The sequence below is a fragment of the Gymnoscopelus braueri genome, assembly GCF_963280865.1.
Source record: "Gymnoscopelus braueri genome assembly, chromosome: 9".
NCBI lineage: Eukaryota > Metazoa > Chordata > Actinopteri > Myctophiformes > Myctophidae > Gymnoscopelus > Gymnoscopelus braueri.
The window spans coordinates 50122563-50141104 of record NC_137610.1 but is presented as its reverse complement, the minus strand read 5'-3'; the positions used below and the strand labels follow the sequence as shown (position 1 = coordinate 50141104).

At 41.9% G+C, this 18542-nt stretch overlaps 1 protein-coding gene across 1 annotated transcript in view; it reads right to left on the bottom strand.

Moving 5' to 3' along the window:
• ano1b (anoctamin 1, calcium activated chloride channel b) overlaps positions 1-18542 on the bottom strand; it is a gene marked incomplete at its 3' end in the record, with an annotated part of 124489 nt that overhangs the window by 45774 nt on the left and 60173 nt on the right. The window contains exon 3 of the mRNA XM_080438215.1: positions 18114-18262. Coding sequence (XP_080294341.1) covers positions 18114-18224 — 111 coding nt within the window. The remainder of the gene's footprint in view (positions 1-18113; positions 18263-18542) is intronic.

The following is an 18542-nucleotide window of genomic DNA, read 5'->3' as shown; positions in this document are numbered from 1 at the left end:
TATGGTCAACGCAGCCGATAGAAAAGTCCGAAACCGTTTGCTGGCATTTCACCTACAGGTAAGATCTGTCTTGCCAAAACAAATATAGATCGTTATCTGGAAGTCGTAGACCTCCATCGTTGCTCCAAAATCTGTTAAAACACTTTTCTTTAGTCAGTCTAATTCATCATTGCAATGAACAGTGTGAATTTCCTCAGAACAATTTTAAGAAGAGAAGGCGAGGGCTGGATCACTATGGCTCAGGTCAGTAGGTCTTGAAACGTTATGCTCTAGTCTAGTCCAATCCATATCCCGCTTACAACATTAACCCCTTTGAAATGTATACATTTTTGTTGCTCTCAATGTCACAATATTCTGTATATTATAGTTATAGTATTATGAGCTGGGATGGAACACATCTCTGAACACAGCAACGTCCAAGTAGACAAGCAGTGGAGAAAGTACAAACAGTGCATTCTGGTTGTCTTATTGTCTCACCATGTCCATAATATAGATGTCAACCCTCCCGTCATTTCTCTGCCGCTGAGCTCCCGCTTTAATATTTGCCGGTAAATCTGTATTTTTAACCCATCCCACTACAACGGTTTGGTGACATGCGATCTATGAACCCATTCGGTCAAAAAAAACATCCTTAATGTTATCAGATGAACGACATGTAACACAATGGTTTCATCAGCCACTATACTATACTTTACCACTTTACTATCCTCTAGGAAGGGACCCCCAGGACCTCAACTTACATAAATTGATTATTATTAGTGTGGTTGCCCTAACAGGGCAACCAGACTATAGTAATCCTCCGGCTTTATTATTTTCCTAGATAAACAATACTTTGAACCGCATCTCCTCCCACAGTTTTTATCCCCCAATGTCGTGCCATATGTCAAAATGACCGTCTTGAGCGGGAATCGTGTGCTTGTATTTTGCTAAGAGATTGGTTAAATAGTTTAATTGATATTGATTTATAAGTGCATTAAATTTCCCCATCCGCTTTAATGGAAAAGTGAAAAAACTCAAATTCAAGTATTTTTTTCTCAGAAACCGTAAGAGCTAGAGTTACCATATTTGTAGGGGAGGTTCATAATTTAGTCCGAAATTATTACAAAAATTATCACACCATTCGGCCACATGGTGGCGCTATAACAGCCCCCTTTACGTTTTGGCCTATAACTCTTGAACCGTAGGTCGTAAAATCAAAATTTCACCTGGATTCCTTGGGTCACGACGCATCTCCCCATATAGGCCACGCCCATTTGCGTCAGGATAGATTTTCCGCCATTTTGAATTTTCTTCAAAACACACTTTTAGCTCCTCCTCCCATATATTTTGTCCAAATTTAACAAAAATCGGTACACATGATCTCTGGGCCCATGCGATAAACATATCCAAACGGTATTTTGATAGTCCTTACCGTTCGTCCGTAAATGGCTTCCAAAGTTAGTGGGAGGGGCCCGTTTTACCAAAAATGCTACAAATCACGAACGAAACGTCCGGTCAATCCCAAATTTGAATCACATGTCGAGGGTGGTTTACTCAACGAATCCCCAAAATAATTTCCACTTTGACCCATAGAGGGCACCACAAATGCCCAAAACGTAACCGTTTTATGAAAAAACATGATTTTTGGGGGATCAATCCTCTCAAAATGAAAAGCAAGTGATCTCAGGAGTGACGTGACAATGTAATTGCCGCAGCCTCCGACGGTATTCCTCCCAGCGTATTACTCGGGTCCCGGCGGCACCTGTCATATACGGTAGTAAATGCGCCTGCGGCCCAGAGCAGGCATTACGGTAAATGCAAGGCGCCAAGCCGACAGGAAGTCAGCCTTGGCTATTACATGTAAACAGACGCAGAGACAGAGACGTACTATTTGTATCACCAAACCTTTATGTGAATAAACACGTTCATTGTATTTAAAGAGGACTCCGTCCATCTTTACATGTTGTCAGAAGTGATCCGGACAAGAGGACAAGCACAGAATGGCCAAGTTTAATCCTCCAACAAACTTTGCTTTTGAGAAGCCAGCGGAATGGCCCGACTGGAGACAGCGGTTCGAGCGATACAGAATCGCTACGAAACTAAACAAAGACGATGGACCTGTACAAGTAAGCTGCTTAATATACGCCATGGGAAGCGAGGCAGAAAATGTATTCAAGTCTTTCGTGTTTACTGATGACGCAGAGAAAGAGGATTATGGCATCGTGCTGAAAAAGTTTGACGAGTATTTCGTTCCAAGGAGGAACGTCATTCATGAACGTGCGTGTTTTCACCAGCGTGTTCAGAAGCCGGGAGAGAAGGCAGAGAGCTTCATACGGGCTTTATACGACATGTCTGAACACTGTGACTTCGGCGCAAGCCGGGAGGAGAATATCCGGGACCGGATTGTCGTTGGGATACTGGACAAAGAAGTCTCATGTAAGCTGCAATTGATGCAAGATTTGACGTTAGCCCAGACAGTACAGACTGTCCGACAGGCTGAAGAGATAGCTGCTCACGTCAACATGCAGGGAGAAGCAGCAGTGGGGGCAGTGCATGAAGTTACTCATCAGAACCACAGGTACCCAAGGTCTAAACCACAGAGTGGGCCAAAAGACAGAAAATGGGGAAATGAAAGGAAATGTTTCAAATGTGGAAAAGCACAACATGCTAAAGATGAGAGCTGCCCTGCTAAAAAGTCCACCTGTCATGTTTGTCACAAAGCTGGACATTGGGCCAGGGTGTGCAAGAATAAAAAGCAAGTGAGTGAGGTTACTGAGCAAACAGAGCAGCCAGAGCAGTCAGCTTACTTTCTAGGTGCTGTGACAAACGTAGGCAAGGAAAGTGAGCAGTGGTCAGTTGAGCTACTTGTGGATAAGAGGCCAATAGTGTTCAAAATAGACACAGGGGCTGATGTGAATGTGGTCAGTGAGGAGACATATCACACATACACCCCAGAGAGTGTACTAGAGCCACCAGACATCCCACTGGACAGCCCAGGTGGAGAGCTAAAATGTCTAGGGAGGTTTCAGACCACTGTAACCTACAAAGGAAAGAAATATCCACTCACAGCATATGTAGTAAGGGGACACACTGTTAATAACCTACTCAGCCGCTCCATGTCAGTGACAATGAACCTAGTGAGGAGAGTAGATGAAATCAGTCTGAACAGTGAGCAGCAACCAGCCTATGGGACATTGAAAACTGAACCTGTGAAGATCAGGTTAAAAGACAATGCCCAGCCGTATGCAGTATATACAGCACGCCGAGTACCCATCCCAATGCTCCAGAAAGTGAAGGAAGAGCTACAAAGAATGGAGAGTAATGGCATCATTGAGGCTGTGACACAGCCTACTGAGTGGTGTGCACCCATGGTGCCTGTCTTGAAGAAGCTCACAGGCAAAGCCCGCATCTGTGTTGACTTAAAAAGACTGAATGAGTCAGTCAAAAGAGAGCAGTACATCTTGCCTACTGTGGATGAGATAACAGCCAAGCTAAGTGGTGCAACTGTCTTTTCCTCACTTGATGCTGCCAGTGGATTTTGGCAAATTCCACTGCACCCAGATAGCTGTAGGCTCACCACCTTTATAACCCCATTTGGCAGATACAGTTTCAAACGCTTGCCATTTGGAATTACCAGTGCTCCAGAGATATTCCAGAGGAAGATGATGGAGACACTACAGGGGCTGGAAGGAGTGGAGGTCTTCATGGACGACATCCTGGTCTATGGGACCACTATGGAACAACATGACGGTCGCCTCAACAAAGTGATGCACCGCATACAGTCGGCTGGTCTTAAGCTGAATACGGAGAAGTGCTTCTTCCGGCAGACACAACTGCGGTTCCTGGGTCATCTCATTGACCAGTCAGGGGTCCGACCTGATCCAGAAAAGGTCGCAGCCATTCGCCAGATGCCACCACCAGGAAATGTCACAGAGTTAAAGAGAATTCTGGGCATGGTGAATTTTCTGGGGAGATACATTCCCAACCTCTCAACAGTGGGGCAGCCGCTCCATGAGTTGTTGAAGAGTAAGAATGACTGGACTTGGTGTCATGCACAACAGACAGCCTTTGAAAAGATGAAAGAGCTGTTGACAACGGCACCAGTTTTAGCTTATTATGATGTTACAAGACCCACTGCAGTGTCGGCTGATGCCAGCAGTTATGGACTGGGGGGTGTGCTACTGCAACTCCACGGACAGCAGTGGAAACCTGTGGCATATTGCTCTAGACGACTCTCAGATGCTGAAACACGCTATGCCCAGATAGAAAAGGAGTGTCTGGCCGGGGTGTGGGCATGTGAGAAGTTTGACAGGTACCTAAACGGCCTGGAACAGTTCAGGTTAGTGACAGACCACAAGCCACTAGTGCCTCTCATTAACAGTCATAGCTTAGAAAATGTCCCTATCAGATGTCAGCGTCTTCTCATGAGGCTCATGAGATTCAGCCCAGTGGCAGAGTATGCACCAGGAAAGACTCTTGTTGTAGCAGATACACTGTCACGCAGCCCACTGACATGCACTAAGGGTGAGCTAGATACACACAGTGATGTAGCCTGCTATGTAGCCACAGTAGTGGAAGGGATCCCAGCATCACTAAGTAAAATTGACAGCATCAGGAAGGTCACTGAAACTGACAAGGAGTTACAGTTAGTCAGTAAGCTCATCAGGTCAGGTTGGCCCGAACACACTAGTAGCGTCCCTGTAGATGCCAGGGAGTACATTAAAGTGAGGTCGGAGCTCTCAGAAGAAAATGGCCTAGTCATAAGAGGGTGCAGGATTGTAGTGCCAAAGTCAATGAGAGGCGAAATCCTAGAGAAACTACACCAGGGGCATCAAGGCCTGATTAAATGTAGAGAGAGAGCCAAATCATCAGTATGGTGGCCAGGGCTGTCTAAGGAGTTAAAGAACACAGTGATGTCATGCCAGGTGTGTCGTGAACTGAAGAGGACTCAACAAAAAGAACCTCTTATCTCCACACCACTGCCTGACCGCCCGTGGCAGAGAATCGCACTGGACTTGTGCGAGCACAAACACCAAAACTATCTGGTGATATCCGACTACTATTCCAGATTCCTAGAAATACTGCACCTGTCCTCAACCACCAGCGCACACGTTATTCAGAAACTGAAAATTGTGTTTGCCAGATTCGGAATTGTGGAGGAAGCCGTGACTGATAACGGTCCCCAATTCTCAAGTGCAGAGTTCAAGAAACTAGCAAAGGAGCTAGATTTCAGACATATCACATCTAGTCCACATCATCCTCAGGGCAACGGACATGCAGAAAGAGCCGTACAGGCAGCTAAGAGAATCCTCAAGCAGGATGATCCGCTGTTAGCCCTGATGGTCTACAGATCCACTCCTTGTTCCACCACAGGCTTCAGCCCAGCTGAGCTGTTAATGGGGAGAAAGATCAGGACAACAGTCCCCACCTTGGAGAAAAATCTCATGCCTAAATGGCCCAGCAAGAAAGCTGTGAGAGAGAACGATGAGAGACAGAAAGCAGTGCAGGCTCACTACTTCAACCGCCGTCATGGAGCCAGATCACTGCCTGCTCTTCGTCCAGGTGAAACAGTCTTCGCCAAACTAGATCATGAAAAGACGTGGTCTACACCAGCGGTGGTCTCAGGAGAGGCTGCCACACAGAGATCCTACATCATCACCACCCAGGACGGTGCAGTGCTGCGGCGGAACCGTCGTCATCTCCTGGCAACACCGGTTTCCCACCACACTCCACCGACTTCTACTGAGGGAGCAGAGATGGATGTACAGTCTGCAGTGACCGACTCACCAGAGACTGTCCCTGTAAACCAGACTGTGACCACACCCAGCACACCTCTGCCTGGACAGACCATGACCAGGTCTGGCAGGGTGTGTAAACCAGTTGACAGGCTTGACCTGTGAATGAGTAAACTCATTATGGCCTTTTGGGGGGAGAAAAAAAAAAAAGGGAGAACATTTACACACACAATGCACAAATGAAAAAAAAAAGGAACAGAAAATGTGTTGTGACCATATGTTGAGTACTTGAGATATGCACATTGTTTTGCACTTTTGTGATTGCACCTTTTGACAGCTAAGAGCAGTTATTGAATTGCATATTGTTCATTTTGAGTTGTTTCTCTGAAATGTTGATAATAGACAGTGGTATTTAGTTTATTGCTATTGCCAAAATTTCCTCTGCTAAGGATATGTTTATTGTATTATTCCCTGAAAAAAAAAAAAAAAGGGGGAGATGTCATATACGGTAGTAAATGCGCCTGCGGCCCAGAGCAGGCATTACGGTAAATGCAAGGCGCCAAGCCGACAGGAAGTCAGCCTTGGCTATTACATGTAAACAGACGCAGAGACAGAGACGTACTATTTGTATCACCAAACCTTTATGTGAATAAACACGTTCATTGTATTTAAAGAGGACTCCGTCCATCTTTACAGCACCGACCCGCGAATCGCGTCGGCGCAACCACACTCTGCAATTGCCCTGAATTGCGACGCGTCTAGTTATTATTACACTTAACCATTTAAGCCCGAATTTAAAACAAATGATAGAGAAAATAGCTGCTACAAGTGCAAATGTATTCAGAAAAGCTACAAGTACTCCAGTACTTTAGCTCAAGTACAAATATGACTGACACTTGTAGTTGAGTAATTTACCAGTACAGGAGTATCTATGACTTTGACCCCAATACTGTGATTGAGTGCTTTAGCCACCACTAGTGCCAGGCTGCCAACTCAGCCACTTGAGCAAAGGGGACTCCCCAGACTATGGATGCAGTCCAGAGTCGCATTAGTCAGGCTAATTGCCATGTTGTCCATAATAAAAAGTGGTGCCAACTTGACTCGCCAGGCTGCCAATTCTATGCCACAGAGAATTGTAAAACGTGTGTAGGAATTGTAAGCATGCTAAACATAGTTGTAGCCACAGTGGCATATTTGCTGGGCAGAAGTGTGTGTGTGTGTGTGTGTGTGTGTGTGTACAAGTTCAGTTACAATTATTGTAAATACTGTTGTGATTACTTTATTAAAGTAAAAAAAAAATGCTCCAAACCATGGCCTTTCCTTACGTGCCACAATCAAACCAGAAGTTCCACTTGTATTTTAAAGGCATTTTGTAGCTTCTAAATAATGACACTTTATTTATTTATTTATTTATTGTGCCTGCAGTGACATACTTCTTCTTCGTCACATTTATTATTATTCTTCCGTGCAAAGTTCAGGCACGTAACTAGTCCCGCATGGTTGAGAAAACCAGCAATATATTATACATAACATGTAGTTCGATTTGGAATAGTGTGCTATTATTATACTTGTACGTTTGGTGGCGTTTCATATTACCATGGTGGTGCAAACGACAAAATATCACCCAAAAGAATCCACAGGGAAAAAAAATCCAAAAAGGGGAAAAAGTCCAAAAAGTCATCAAACCCCCCTTGGAACCACATTATTCTGGTATACAGTTACTGTTCAAACGTGAAAAACGATTTAAAATTGCCAACAACTGCGAGCAAGTACTTATTCAAAAAACCTTTTAACCCATTCAATCCGTAAACACATCTGTGTCATTTTAGATTTCTGTGGCTATTCAAAAATAGCATATATACAAGCTCATATGAGCTTGTAGATCTGCTATTTTTAAAGATTTTCCTTTTTAAATGTGTGCAAATCTTTTATATATATATATATATATATATATATATATATATATATATATATATATATATATACACTAGTGATGTGCGGGTCGGGTTTTTTCATGACCCGCCCCGCCCCAACCCGCGACGGAACGCGACCCGCCTCAACCCGCCCCGCGAACCCATATATAAATCTATGGCTCAACCCGCCCCGCGACCCGCGGTGGGAATATATATATATATTATATAGCGCTCTTTTAAGTACCCAAAGTCCCTTTAAATGTCTACAGTAGCACAACATTGTCATGGGCTGAATAAACAAGCATGTTGGTCAAAATAGGTTTTTTTTTTTTTTTTTCGTGGAGAGCGGCTGACCCGCTCACCCTCAGCCCGCATAATTTTCTCTGAAATCCTGACTCGACCTACCCGCGCCGCGGGTCCCGCGGGTTACGGGTCGACCCGCTCATCACTAATATACACACACACACAGACATTTTTAACTCAAATCTTTGCTTCTGGTGGGGGTCCCTGGAACAAAATATTTTGAGATATGGGTCCGCGGCCAAATACATATCATTTTGGGGGTCCTTGACATGAATTTTTTTTGAAGACATTTGTAGAATCCCCAGAAGCAAAGACTTGAGTAAAAATGTTTGCTTTAAAAAACTAAAAATTACACAGTATTCCAGGATTGAATGGGTTAAGCCAGCAAGCAGTAAAAGCTTGAGGAAACTCAACCCTCTCTCCCCCCCATTTCTCCCCCTCCTTTCTCCTAGCTTTCTCCCGCTGTCACTCAACACAGAATGTATGAGCTCACTGAAGTGCAGTGTGTTTATTTGCGGTGGTAGTGTATCATGGTCACTGTGACAGGGTAAGACCGTATTTTCTCAAAAGAATGTTATCGTCTCCGTCGGGGTGGAAACCTCACATGCCCAAAACTGTTACTTTTCAGGATCCAAATCCTAAATAGCAAAAGTAGCAGATCCACAACAAGCTCGAAAGCTCGTTTCAAGCCGTGTTTTGAGCTAGTAGATCTGCTACTTTTGATACTTCTGTGTGACGCTGTAGTATGATCAAGTGTAGGGCATTACTTTACAAAACACAAACACAAAAAGTTAAAATATGGAGATAAGAGGTTTCTGCCTCGACAATAACAATAACAGTAGTTAAAATAAGTGGTGTGTGTGGGGTCATTGGCGTCCAGGGCCTAAACTTAGCTCAGTCTGCAGACCCTAGAATTGTCACGTTTGTCATGCCCTGCACGGACAAAGGTTATCCACAATCCACATACATATAAATAGCATACATACACAATAGTAGTGATTCTCAGTCCGTCACAGTGACCCGGCCCAACCTCTGTCGGAGAGAACACTATTTACTGTATTGCACTGTATTGTGTCTTTTGCACAGTTAAATTAATAAATGAATAGATAAATAACAAAACATTACCCCAGTCTAAAGATACAGTGTCAGTGACAATGTTGTTCTGTTTTTCATGTGTCTGTGGAGTTGACAATACTTCTCTAGAGAACACCCGGTCTAGAAAGAAAATCTGTCTATTTATTTTGTTTTGTATAAGCTGCAAGTTTCTCTGTCAATCAAGCAAATAGAAACAGACTGCATCTATCTATTAATTCATGAAACATGTGCGTGCGTGCGTGCGTGCGTGCGTGCGTGCGTGCGTGCGTGCGTGCGTGCGTGCGTGCGTGCGTGCGTGCGTGTGTGCTGTATGTGCAACACCCAGGATTCAAAAGGGGAATTCCCTTTAGGCTAATAATGCCACTACTGAGTCTGAGCCACTACTGCACCTTATGACCTATTGCCCCCATCGGGAAACCCAATCCGGGTCACGGCACCAATGTGACGTCCGGGATTCGAACCCGGGTCTCCCGCGTGAAAGCCAACATCTTAAACACTACACTAAAGGGGAATTCCCCCTTGAGCAAGATATTAGGCTTTTTATCACCAGGCAGAGGCTCTCTGAGCCAATACTGCTACATTATGTAAGTATGTACTGTAAGTACATATCGTACATATGTGTCTCTGTGTCCTGGGCATAACTCGGGCACTATATATATAGTATGCTCATGCAGTTATCCCTATACTCAAAGTTTACCATTGTCCTTCCTTTAAGTAAGTAATTGGGCAAAAAGTAACGGTTGTGATTGTGTCCAAGTTGTATTTTTGTTGCTGTCATCTATGTTTTTTTAAGTAACTGCACTAGTAGTAGGGTGTTAAATTAATTAAATTATTTTATACCAGCCGTATGAAAGGTAAAGGTTTGCTGTTTATCTGTACACTTTAGACTACAGACCAGTTGAGTAAGACATTTTATTGATTGATCTTCCAATAATTTGGAATTAATCTCATAAATAAATAGACTAGGAATTGAAAATTGAAATAGCTAAATCTGAACTCCCTGAATAACGGTTGCCTTTCACTTCTGTGTCTGTTTGTTACATGAGAACATGTTGGATGATTTCCAGATTTCCACACTAAAACTAATCCACCTGGATGTTTGCCTCTGACTTTTTGTCACAGTCTCAGTTGAACATATACTTTGCAAGTATGCAATAACTTGGCAGTGGTTCTCAACCTTTTCAGGCCGCGACCCCCGAAAATAATCAATTTGAACTGGGGACCCCCCCAAAATAATCACATTTATTATGGGAGTTGAGACGTTACATTTAGTTTGACTCGGTTCCACAGATAAATATTGTGAAAATAGCCGATCTACAAGCTCACAACGCCTCGCTTTGCGTTTTTTTTTTGCCCTTTTCTTATATTATTTGTCAATTTGGCCAATGTTCGACCAGTTTTCATAGCGTAGTTTGTTGATTAATAGACGTATTAAAAAGGTCTTAAAATACCTAGTTCAGCTAGTTAGACAATCTTGGACGTGCAGGAACTGCTGAACAGAACGTCATCAAAGCACTGCCAAATACTTATGATGTCAACTTGTGTTCTTATACCGAAGCTGAACAAAGTTTGTATAAAAGCCCCCAAAAGCGCCTATGTTGGCTGGTTTGAACCATCCAACATTGCTAAATGAATTAATACTGTGTTGGACTTGTACTTGGACTTGGACAGCATCTACAGCAGTGTTACTTTCGTCGACTAAAACTATGACAAAAAAACGAGTCGACTATCTTTTTTCACTGACGAAAACTAAATAGAAAGTAAATAAAAACTAAGCTACGATGACTAAATCTATTGCCAATTTTGTCAACAAATAAAAACTCGACAAAAATGTCAGGGAGTGGAGAAGAGATCCAGTAGAACTAAGACAAGTCATCATGCATGCGTGCAGGTGTCGCAGCCCGAAAAAAGCTCACAACGCGTTGCAGCACGACCACGTGAGCTAGATCGGCTATTTTCGGGATGGAGCTAAGTGTAAATCAGCCATACGACGCCATTGCAGCCAGTGTTAATTTTGACAGCAAATTCTGATTTAGTCCTATTTTAGTCTTCTGAATAACACACCATTTAGCTTTAGTCCTATTTTAGTCTTCTGAAATGCTCCGTCTTAGTCTAGTCTTAGTATATAAATATCAAAATCTTACTCTTTTAGTCTTACTCAAAAACATTAACACTGATTGCAGCCCGACAAAATACCTTTTAGTCGACTAAATCAACTGTAGATTTAGTCGACTGATTTAGTTGACTAAAATCGTATTATATTTAGTCAACTAAAAGTAGACTAAAACTAAACATTTTAGGTGACTAAAATATGACTAAAACTTAATGGAATTTTAATCAAAATACTATGACTAAAAGTAAATCATAATTTGCTGTCAAAATCAACAATGATCTATAGCAGGGCATCCCCTTCTAGTAGGATACAGAGGTGTAAAACTCCTGGCACAAGCACCTCTAAACTCTCTCTCTCTCTCTCGCTCTCGCTTGCTCTAAGGTGTGACCTATCCTGTGGTACTGCTGTCTCTCTGTCTATTTGTGTCTCCCTGTCTATTTGTGACGCATGGCGAGCATGTGCGTGCATGCAGTGTCGTAATGTGTCTGTGTGTGGGGGGGGCACATGTAAACGTGTGCGCGTCATAGTTAACTGTAGTTTTTAGTGTTGGTTGCTGTGTGTCTGTCAGAGGAATTGTAAAACATTGGGGGAAAAAAACACTGAGCTTGTAACTCTAAAATGAGTGTAACGCTTGGTACAGACATGCGCGGAGCAGATTCTGTCAGGGAACTCAGTGCATATTGCTGCTCGCCGACCATTGGTCGATCTCAGCCCCATGCTTCTATTCTCAACCAATCACATGCTCACTTCATAATAGAGCGCCCTATTTAAATGGGGAAGTTGCATTGCTCATTCCTTGCTTGCCTTTTGCTGCTGCCTATACTGCTGTCTGTGCTCACCCTCCACCACCCCGTCTACCACCCGTCGTTTTGGATCTACTTTTATGTAGTGGGGGATTCGGAGTCTCTTTTGGTAGGGAGATGTAATGTGCTTTCTCAGAGAACTTAAAAGCAGATCCAATTCATCGCCAAACCAAAATAAATATATTGCTCATTTTATATTCAATGTTCACATCCCCCCCCCTGGACTGAGCTAGCCCAATAGTTCCGTATCAAAAGGAATTGCTTTTTATGACCTCCGTCCTATATGAAAGAGTACTGGGGGTAACGCCCATGTACAAAAGATATCAAATAACATAGTTGTCATTCACGGACTGGCAAATATTTGGGTCGTGAGCTTCTCGCCTTATGAGCGTCTTGTGAGCATTGTGAGCTTCTCTATACTGTTTATAAACAAGGCCAAGAACAGCCTAGTTGAAGTTCCAAAGGCAGGTGGCTACACACATACCTTCACGTCTGGGAGTATTCATTGCTGATACTGTATGTCTGATAAGTGCCGGGCACACAAAATAAACCATGTCAGGACAACAGAAACAAGTTTAAACATTTAAACGTTTAAACTAACTCACAATACAATCACTTTGCGACGCATTGTGGATGGGCTATTTCCGAATACCAAAGAAATTAAATAGAGCTTACTTATTTTCTATCAATTAAACACCCTATGAAGCATTGAATTCGTGGATATTCTTTTGTTTTTGTCGTATTCCAAAGCCAATACGTTGATGATAATAATAAAGACCCTAATGTATCCGGTAGGAGACACAAAGAGTCTCCTTTGTGTCCATGAATATCCATGAATTCAAGTCTCCATGGGGTGAGTAGTCGATAGGAAAAAAAAAGTCATTTGGGGGGTGAACTATCCCTTTAAACTGCTCCCCTTGAACCCCCGTCAAGGATCAGTGTCATACTGTATGCATCTTGTGTGAAGCCTATCCATGTGTGAGAGCTGTGACATTCCGAATGAACTGTACGCATCTGGTGTGAGAGCTGTGTTGTTCAGAATGAAACACACACATTTACACACAGGCTAAATATCCATATTGTGGTCAGGGCTTAAGGCTGACACGTTTCTAATGAATGAATATGGGGGAAGCTACCAAGAACATGACCCCCGTGACACATCCAGTGTTAGGGTTAGAATTAGGGTGCGACTGTAAGAGGTTTATTCTATTAAAGTCCATCTGCAGCATTGAATTACTGATGGCTGTGCAGCTGTCAAACCGGCACAGTCAGAATCCAGAGTGTTAACTTCTACTCTGAGAGTGTAAGAGTCCATTTGTATAATGTTATACCATGCTCGAACTAGAGGTCTCCGCGTTAAATTAGCGCTCCAGATTCTCACTGTGTGGGCATGCATTTTGGAATACCAAGAGATACTGTACGGTACTGCGTTTGCAACTGTGACTAAAACCTTGTGTGCACGCACGGTGCTCATGTGATTAGATTTTCTTAGATTTGCGCATACTGCGAACACTAAATCATATTGTTCATCGCCTCAGACATTCTGACGTTGGCCTCGTCAGAGTCGTCTAAAAGTATTCTGCCTGGAATAAGCGGCCAGCACTTCCCACGGTTTCAAATGTTGTTGTCAGATGGGGGAAAAAAACAATATATCTCTGCTGTCCGGCAGAAACCAGCTAACTCCAAAATGTTCATTTGTCAGGAAATTAAAAAAAGTGGAGTTAGGAGGTTTTGTTCATCATTGATAAGAACAGCTGAATGGACCTCCAAGCTCACAATGAGGTTGGAGGTCAAAAGGGGGTGGAGCCTGGAGTCAGCAAAACCAGCTAACTCCGGTGGAGTTAGCTGGTTTAGCAGAAAGTTTGAGGATCCAATGGAGTTAGCTGGTTTTGTCAGAAGCACTTTTTAATGCTTTTCATTGGTACAAAACAAAATCAAGTACTGTACTTAAGTAAAATGTTGTGGTACTTTAACTTTACTGGAGTATTTCCAATTTGCAATACTTTTACTTCTACTCCACTTAACTACATCTCAGAGACAAATATTGTACTTTTATTATCATTATTTGAAAACTTTAGTTAGTTACTATGTAGATTTATATTATTATTACAAAACTACATTAACCACTTCAGCCCTATTTAAACGTTGGCTATTTTAAAATAGCAGATCTACAAGCTCACAACGTGTCACATCGCAACACATTGTGAGCTTGTAGATCTGCTATTTTCAAAAGATTTGTATACATACTGTAGATGTTTTACATTTGAAAACTTGTGAAATGCATGGGACATTTCTGCAATGAGTATTTTCTATACTATAAGAACATTTTGATACCAATACTTTTTTACTTTTATACTGAAGTACATTTTGAATTCCGGACTTTTACTATTTTACTACATTGCAGTATTGATACTTTTACTTAAAGAGATATTTCACTTTCCAAAAAACTTTGGGTCATTTTATCGTCTACTCAGGCTTTTGTGAGCCCCCCAGACAGTGTTTAAGTTGCTTGATTCAGTATTTAGATATTTGATATTAATTTTATCAGACACGCCCCCTTCCTATACAAACCCATTATAACTTCAAACTCCATTTTTAACATGTTAGATTCATCAAAAACACCTGTCCTTGGTTCTGGTGAATCTGGTGAAGTTTTTCCGATTTTCATTTATTTTTTATATTTTTTGGGGAAATGAAAAAAATTTAATACGATAAAAAAAATTAATAAAATAAATGAAAAAAGTAATCGAAAAAACACGGCCCCCTCGCGTATTAGGAGGGCAGGGTGAGTAACCAGAACCAAGGACGGGTGTTTTTGATGAATCTAACATGTTAAAAATGGAGTTTGAAGTTACAATGGGTTTGTATAGGAAGGGGGCGTGTCTGATCAAATTAATATCAAATATCTAAATACTGAATCAAGCAACTTAAAAACGGTCTGGGGGGCTCACATAAGCCTAGGTAGACGATAAAATGACCCAACGTTTTTTTTAAAGTGAAATATCCCTTTAAGTAAAAAGTTCCACCATGCACTGGTCATTAGTAAGAGATTCATGTATTCATCACTATAATACTGCAGCCGGTGGGTGGGGCATATTTTTGTGAGCTGCTAACCTAGAAAAATACATCATCATTTGTCAGTTATCTATGCTACTCAAATACTCTCAAAAGTTTACTCAAGAACAGCTTGAGTAAATGTACTTATTGAATGCGTTGGTTAGTTCCCACCACTGATGACGCCACTACTCAGTTATGACCGACAATCATGTAACCTTGTTATTACTTACAGTATATGATAATATTGTCCTATATCGATGTTATGCAGCGTGTTTAGATAGGCATGTGACCCTGCTGATTAGCCTATTTGTTCTCTGTCAATCAAAATGGATTGTTGGCCTACATTAAAAAACAGAACAGAGTGATTCTAATCCAGGCATTTCTGACCTACATTGACAATGACACAAACCTCATTCTCATGGCAGTGTACTGTATTCCTCATGTACATCACTGATTATTGTCACCTTCTTAAAAGAATGGCCTATGCTATTTTTATTTTCAGAGAACTGAACAAACTGAACCAAAACCATAAAATAATATGACCATTGACATATAAATAACGCTGTCACCAAGTATCATCAAATAAATAAAACAGCCACTATTATCCAGGTGTGCTTCTGTTTGCATTGAGAAAGGTAATTTCTCCCCTAAAGAAACGCTTGGAGGCAGCCACCTCGCTGTGTTAAATGAACTCTGATATTGTAGAAAAAATGGAAGAAAATGGACATTTAAGGGTCCATTTGGTTCCATTTCTACAATCTCAGAGTTGCAGACATCTGAGGGTCCATATGGTTCCTAACTATATTTAGCTGGGGACCCCGTGGAACCCAGGACCGCATGTTGAGAACCAGTGCATTACATTTCATTGGATCACATAATGAAACAGTGTGGCCAAGTTATACTGAACAGAGGAGAAGAGAATTGAATTGAATGTGATTTGATAAAAAATTTGATCGTTTAATGATCACACTTGCTTGAACTGATTAAATGATATCCGCTAATCATCATCACTCAGTCATCTCAGATATATTTGCTCCCTCGGCTGTTGGATTTTCAGGCAAAACACATTCACGTCGGGCCGAACGACGTTCCTTAGGTGTGTGATATAATGACAATACACCATGGGCCATCATGAGTTACTGCTTACATACAGTATAACTTAGCAAGGCTGCTTAAAGGGAAAACCAACAACATTCAGCCACAAGAATTAACACTTTTTTTTTTTTACCACATCTGTTGGATAAGGTTTGTTATTTCCCCATCACATCTATGAGGCAGAAATCATGTTATTTTCAACCTTGCAACATAAAATTGCTGCCTTACAAGAATACATTTAGGGAAAAAATACCATACCCAAAACACATGGGTAATGGCTTTGTGTTTGTTTGTTTGTTTGTTTGTTATGTTATGTTATCTAAACCATTTAAAGTTTTACACAGGAACAGATCCAAATGAGATGTTTGGCCTGTGTTTGTGCCTATGTTAATGCCTATGAACAGCATTTAGAAACCCTGACGCTGATGAAAATAAATCAACAAAAGTGTGGCTATAAAGATGCCCACCACCCCCCTCCCCCGTGGGTTATACATTCTCACAGGCATTTGACGCTGCCCTCGTATCACATTTGATTCTTTGTTTGGCCCCGTTACAGCCTCCACGTGCTCACATGTTTACGTTAGATGCTGATAACTAGAGGGTAAGTGGCACGGGTCATTTGACAGCTTCTGCATTCTTCTGCATGTTCATAATGTTTACATTAGATGCTCTGATAGTACCCAGGAGTAAGAACTTATAGCGCATAGGTCAAATCTGTTTCCCTTCTCTTGTTGTCGGTGTATGTGCGTGCTTGCGTGCGTGCGTGCGTGCGTGCATGCGTGCGTGCGTGCGTGCGTGCGTACGTGCTTGCGTGCATGCGTGCACCACACACATACACACACACACACTCAGTATGTGCTCATTTCAGATTCTACCGTAACTCAAAATGCATATACTGTATATTCTCTCCATATTTCAAAACTTGCCTTCAGTTTTACAAATGTTATCAAATAAATAAAATATTGTACTATTGCATTATTTTGGAGGTTGAGTATAGTTCTAAGTCAACATTCCCAACTGGCCAGTAATTTACAGTACTTCTGGTGCTATAATGTCTCAAATATAATTTCCAATCAGACAACTTCACATATGAAATGTTTTTCAGCTTTGCTGTGCACTCCTCATTCAAATCTAAAGAACAGAGACGGAAGAATGAATAGGCAGCTCGTTATATGTCTACTGTAGCAAAAATAAATACTTTTGATATGTCAGTGCTGGATATCCCAAACATACAAAACATGCAAGATTGTTCTCTAGAATTAACTTCAAATAATGCATTCAGATAAATTAGGCTATGGAAAAATAGGACAGATGGTTTTACTGTTCACACTCTGTGGCAGACAAATGCACAACTCTCTCAAAATCAACTCTGTTTAGATAAAACATTGACCATGCAGGACTTTAGAAACCCAAGTGTCATGGTCTGATATTGACATACTGGGGGGGGGGGGGGGCAACACTGTAAGGCAACAAGTACATTCAACATCTAGTTCAAGTGGTGTTCTTACTAATACAGTTAATCTGAACAGATTTTGAGGACTTTTTTTTAAAACTATAGACTTAAGTTAACCACTTGTCCCTATTCTGTGCATGTCGTAATAGGTTAACATTCTGTGAAAATATGCACTGTGAGCTTATAGATAATGCTATTTCCACTATTTGATTTGAAAAGTATTTCAAATTAACTTTCACCTCCTTTAGTTGAAAAAAACAACAACAACAATGCCTATAGCTCTGAGAACAAAGTTATGTTTTGGGGAAAGGCGGGTTTCCTCCCTAAAGAAGACAGCCTGCATGTTATCAGTGGTGAATATAAACTTTAACACAGTACATAATGATTCACAAATCCATCTTATTCACTCACTCCCTGCCTCCTGTTCTCAGCATTTCTTTCCCTTTTTATCACTCTGGCTTTATAGCTCTCTCTATAATCCTTCACTGTGTGTTCACTGGGTTTCTAGCTCACCTCTCAGTCAGTCTCTCTCTCTCCCTCTCCCAACTCCCTTTAAGTTGCACTCACTTTAAACTTGCCGTGGAAGATCACATCTCGCAGGAAATGTGCCGATGACGATCGGCGCTGGTCGCTAGGGGCCGGGGAACAGCCGGGAGTCTCTATTCCTTCCCCAGACATCTTCCCATCACAGCCGGTGGATCAGGACAAATGGACAGCTAGATGAACAGGCGGTGAACACTGCTATGGGAGAGAGCTGGGATTCAACTGAACGCTCCAGTTCCTGGCCGTTTGTTCTCTCCCTCTCTTTTCGTGTGACTCCTTTTCAATTACTTTTTTTTACGACTATGTGGCTCTGATTGGCTCATTTCTCTCTCTCCTTCTCTTTTTCTTCAGACTTCCTGTGTTGCCAGTGTGTCTTTAACTCTCACTTTGCTCCTCAGTCTGCACGTCTGAAGGGGGTCGAGGCTGAGCCGACGGCCCTGTTACTTGAGAAGC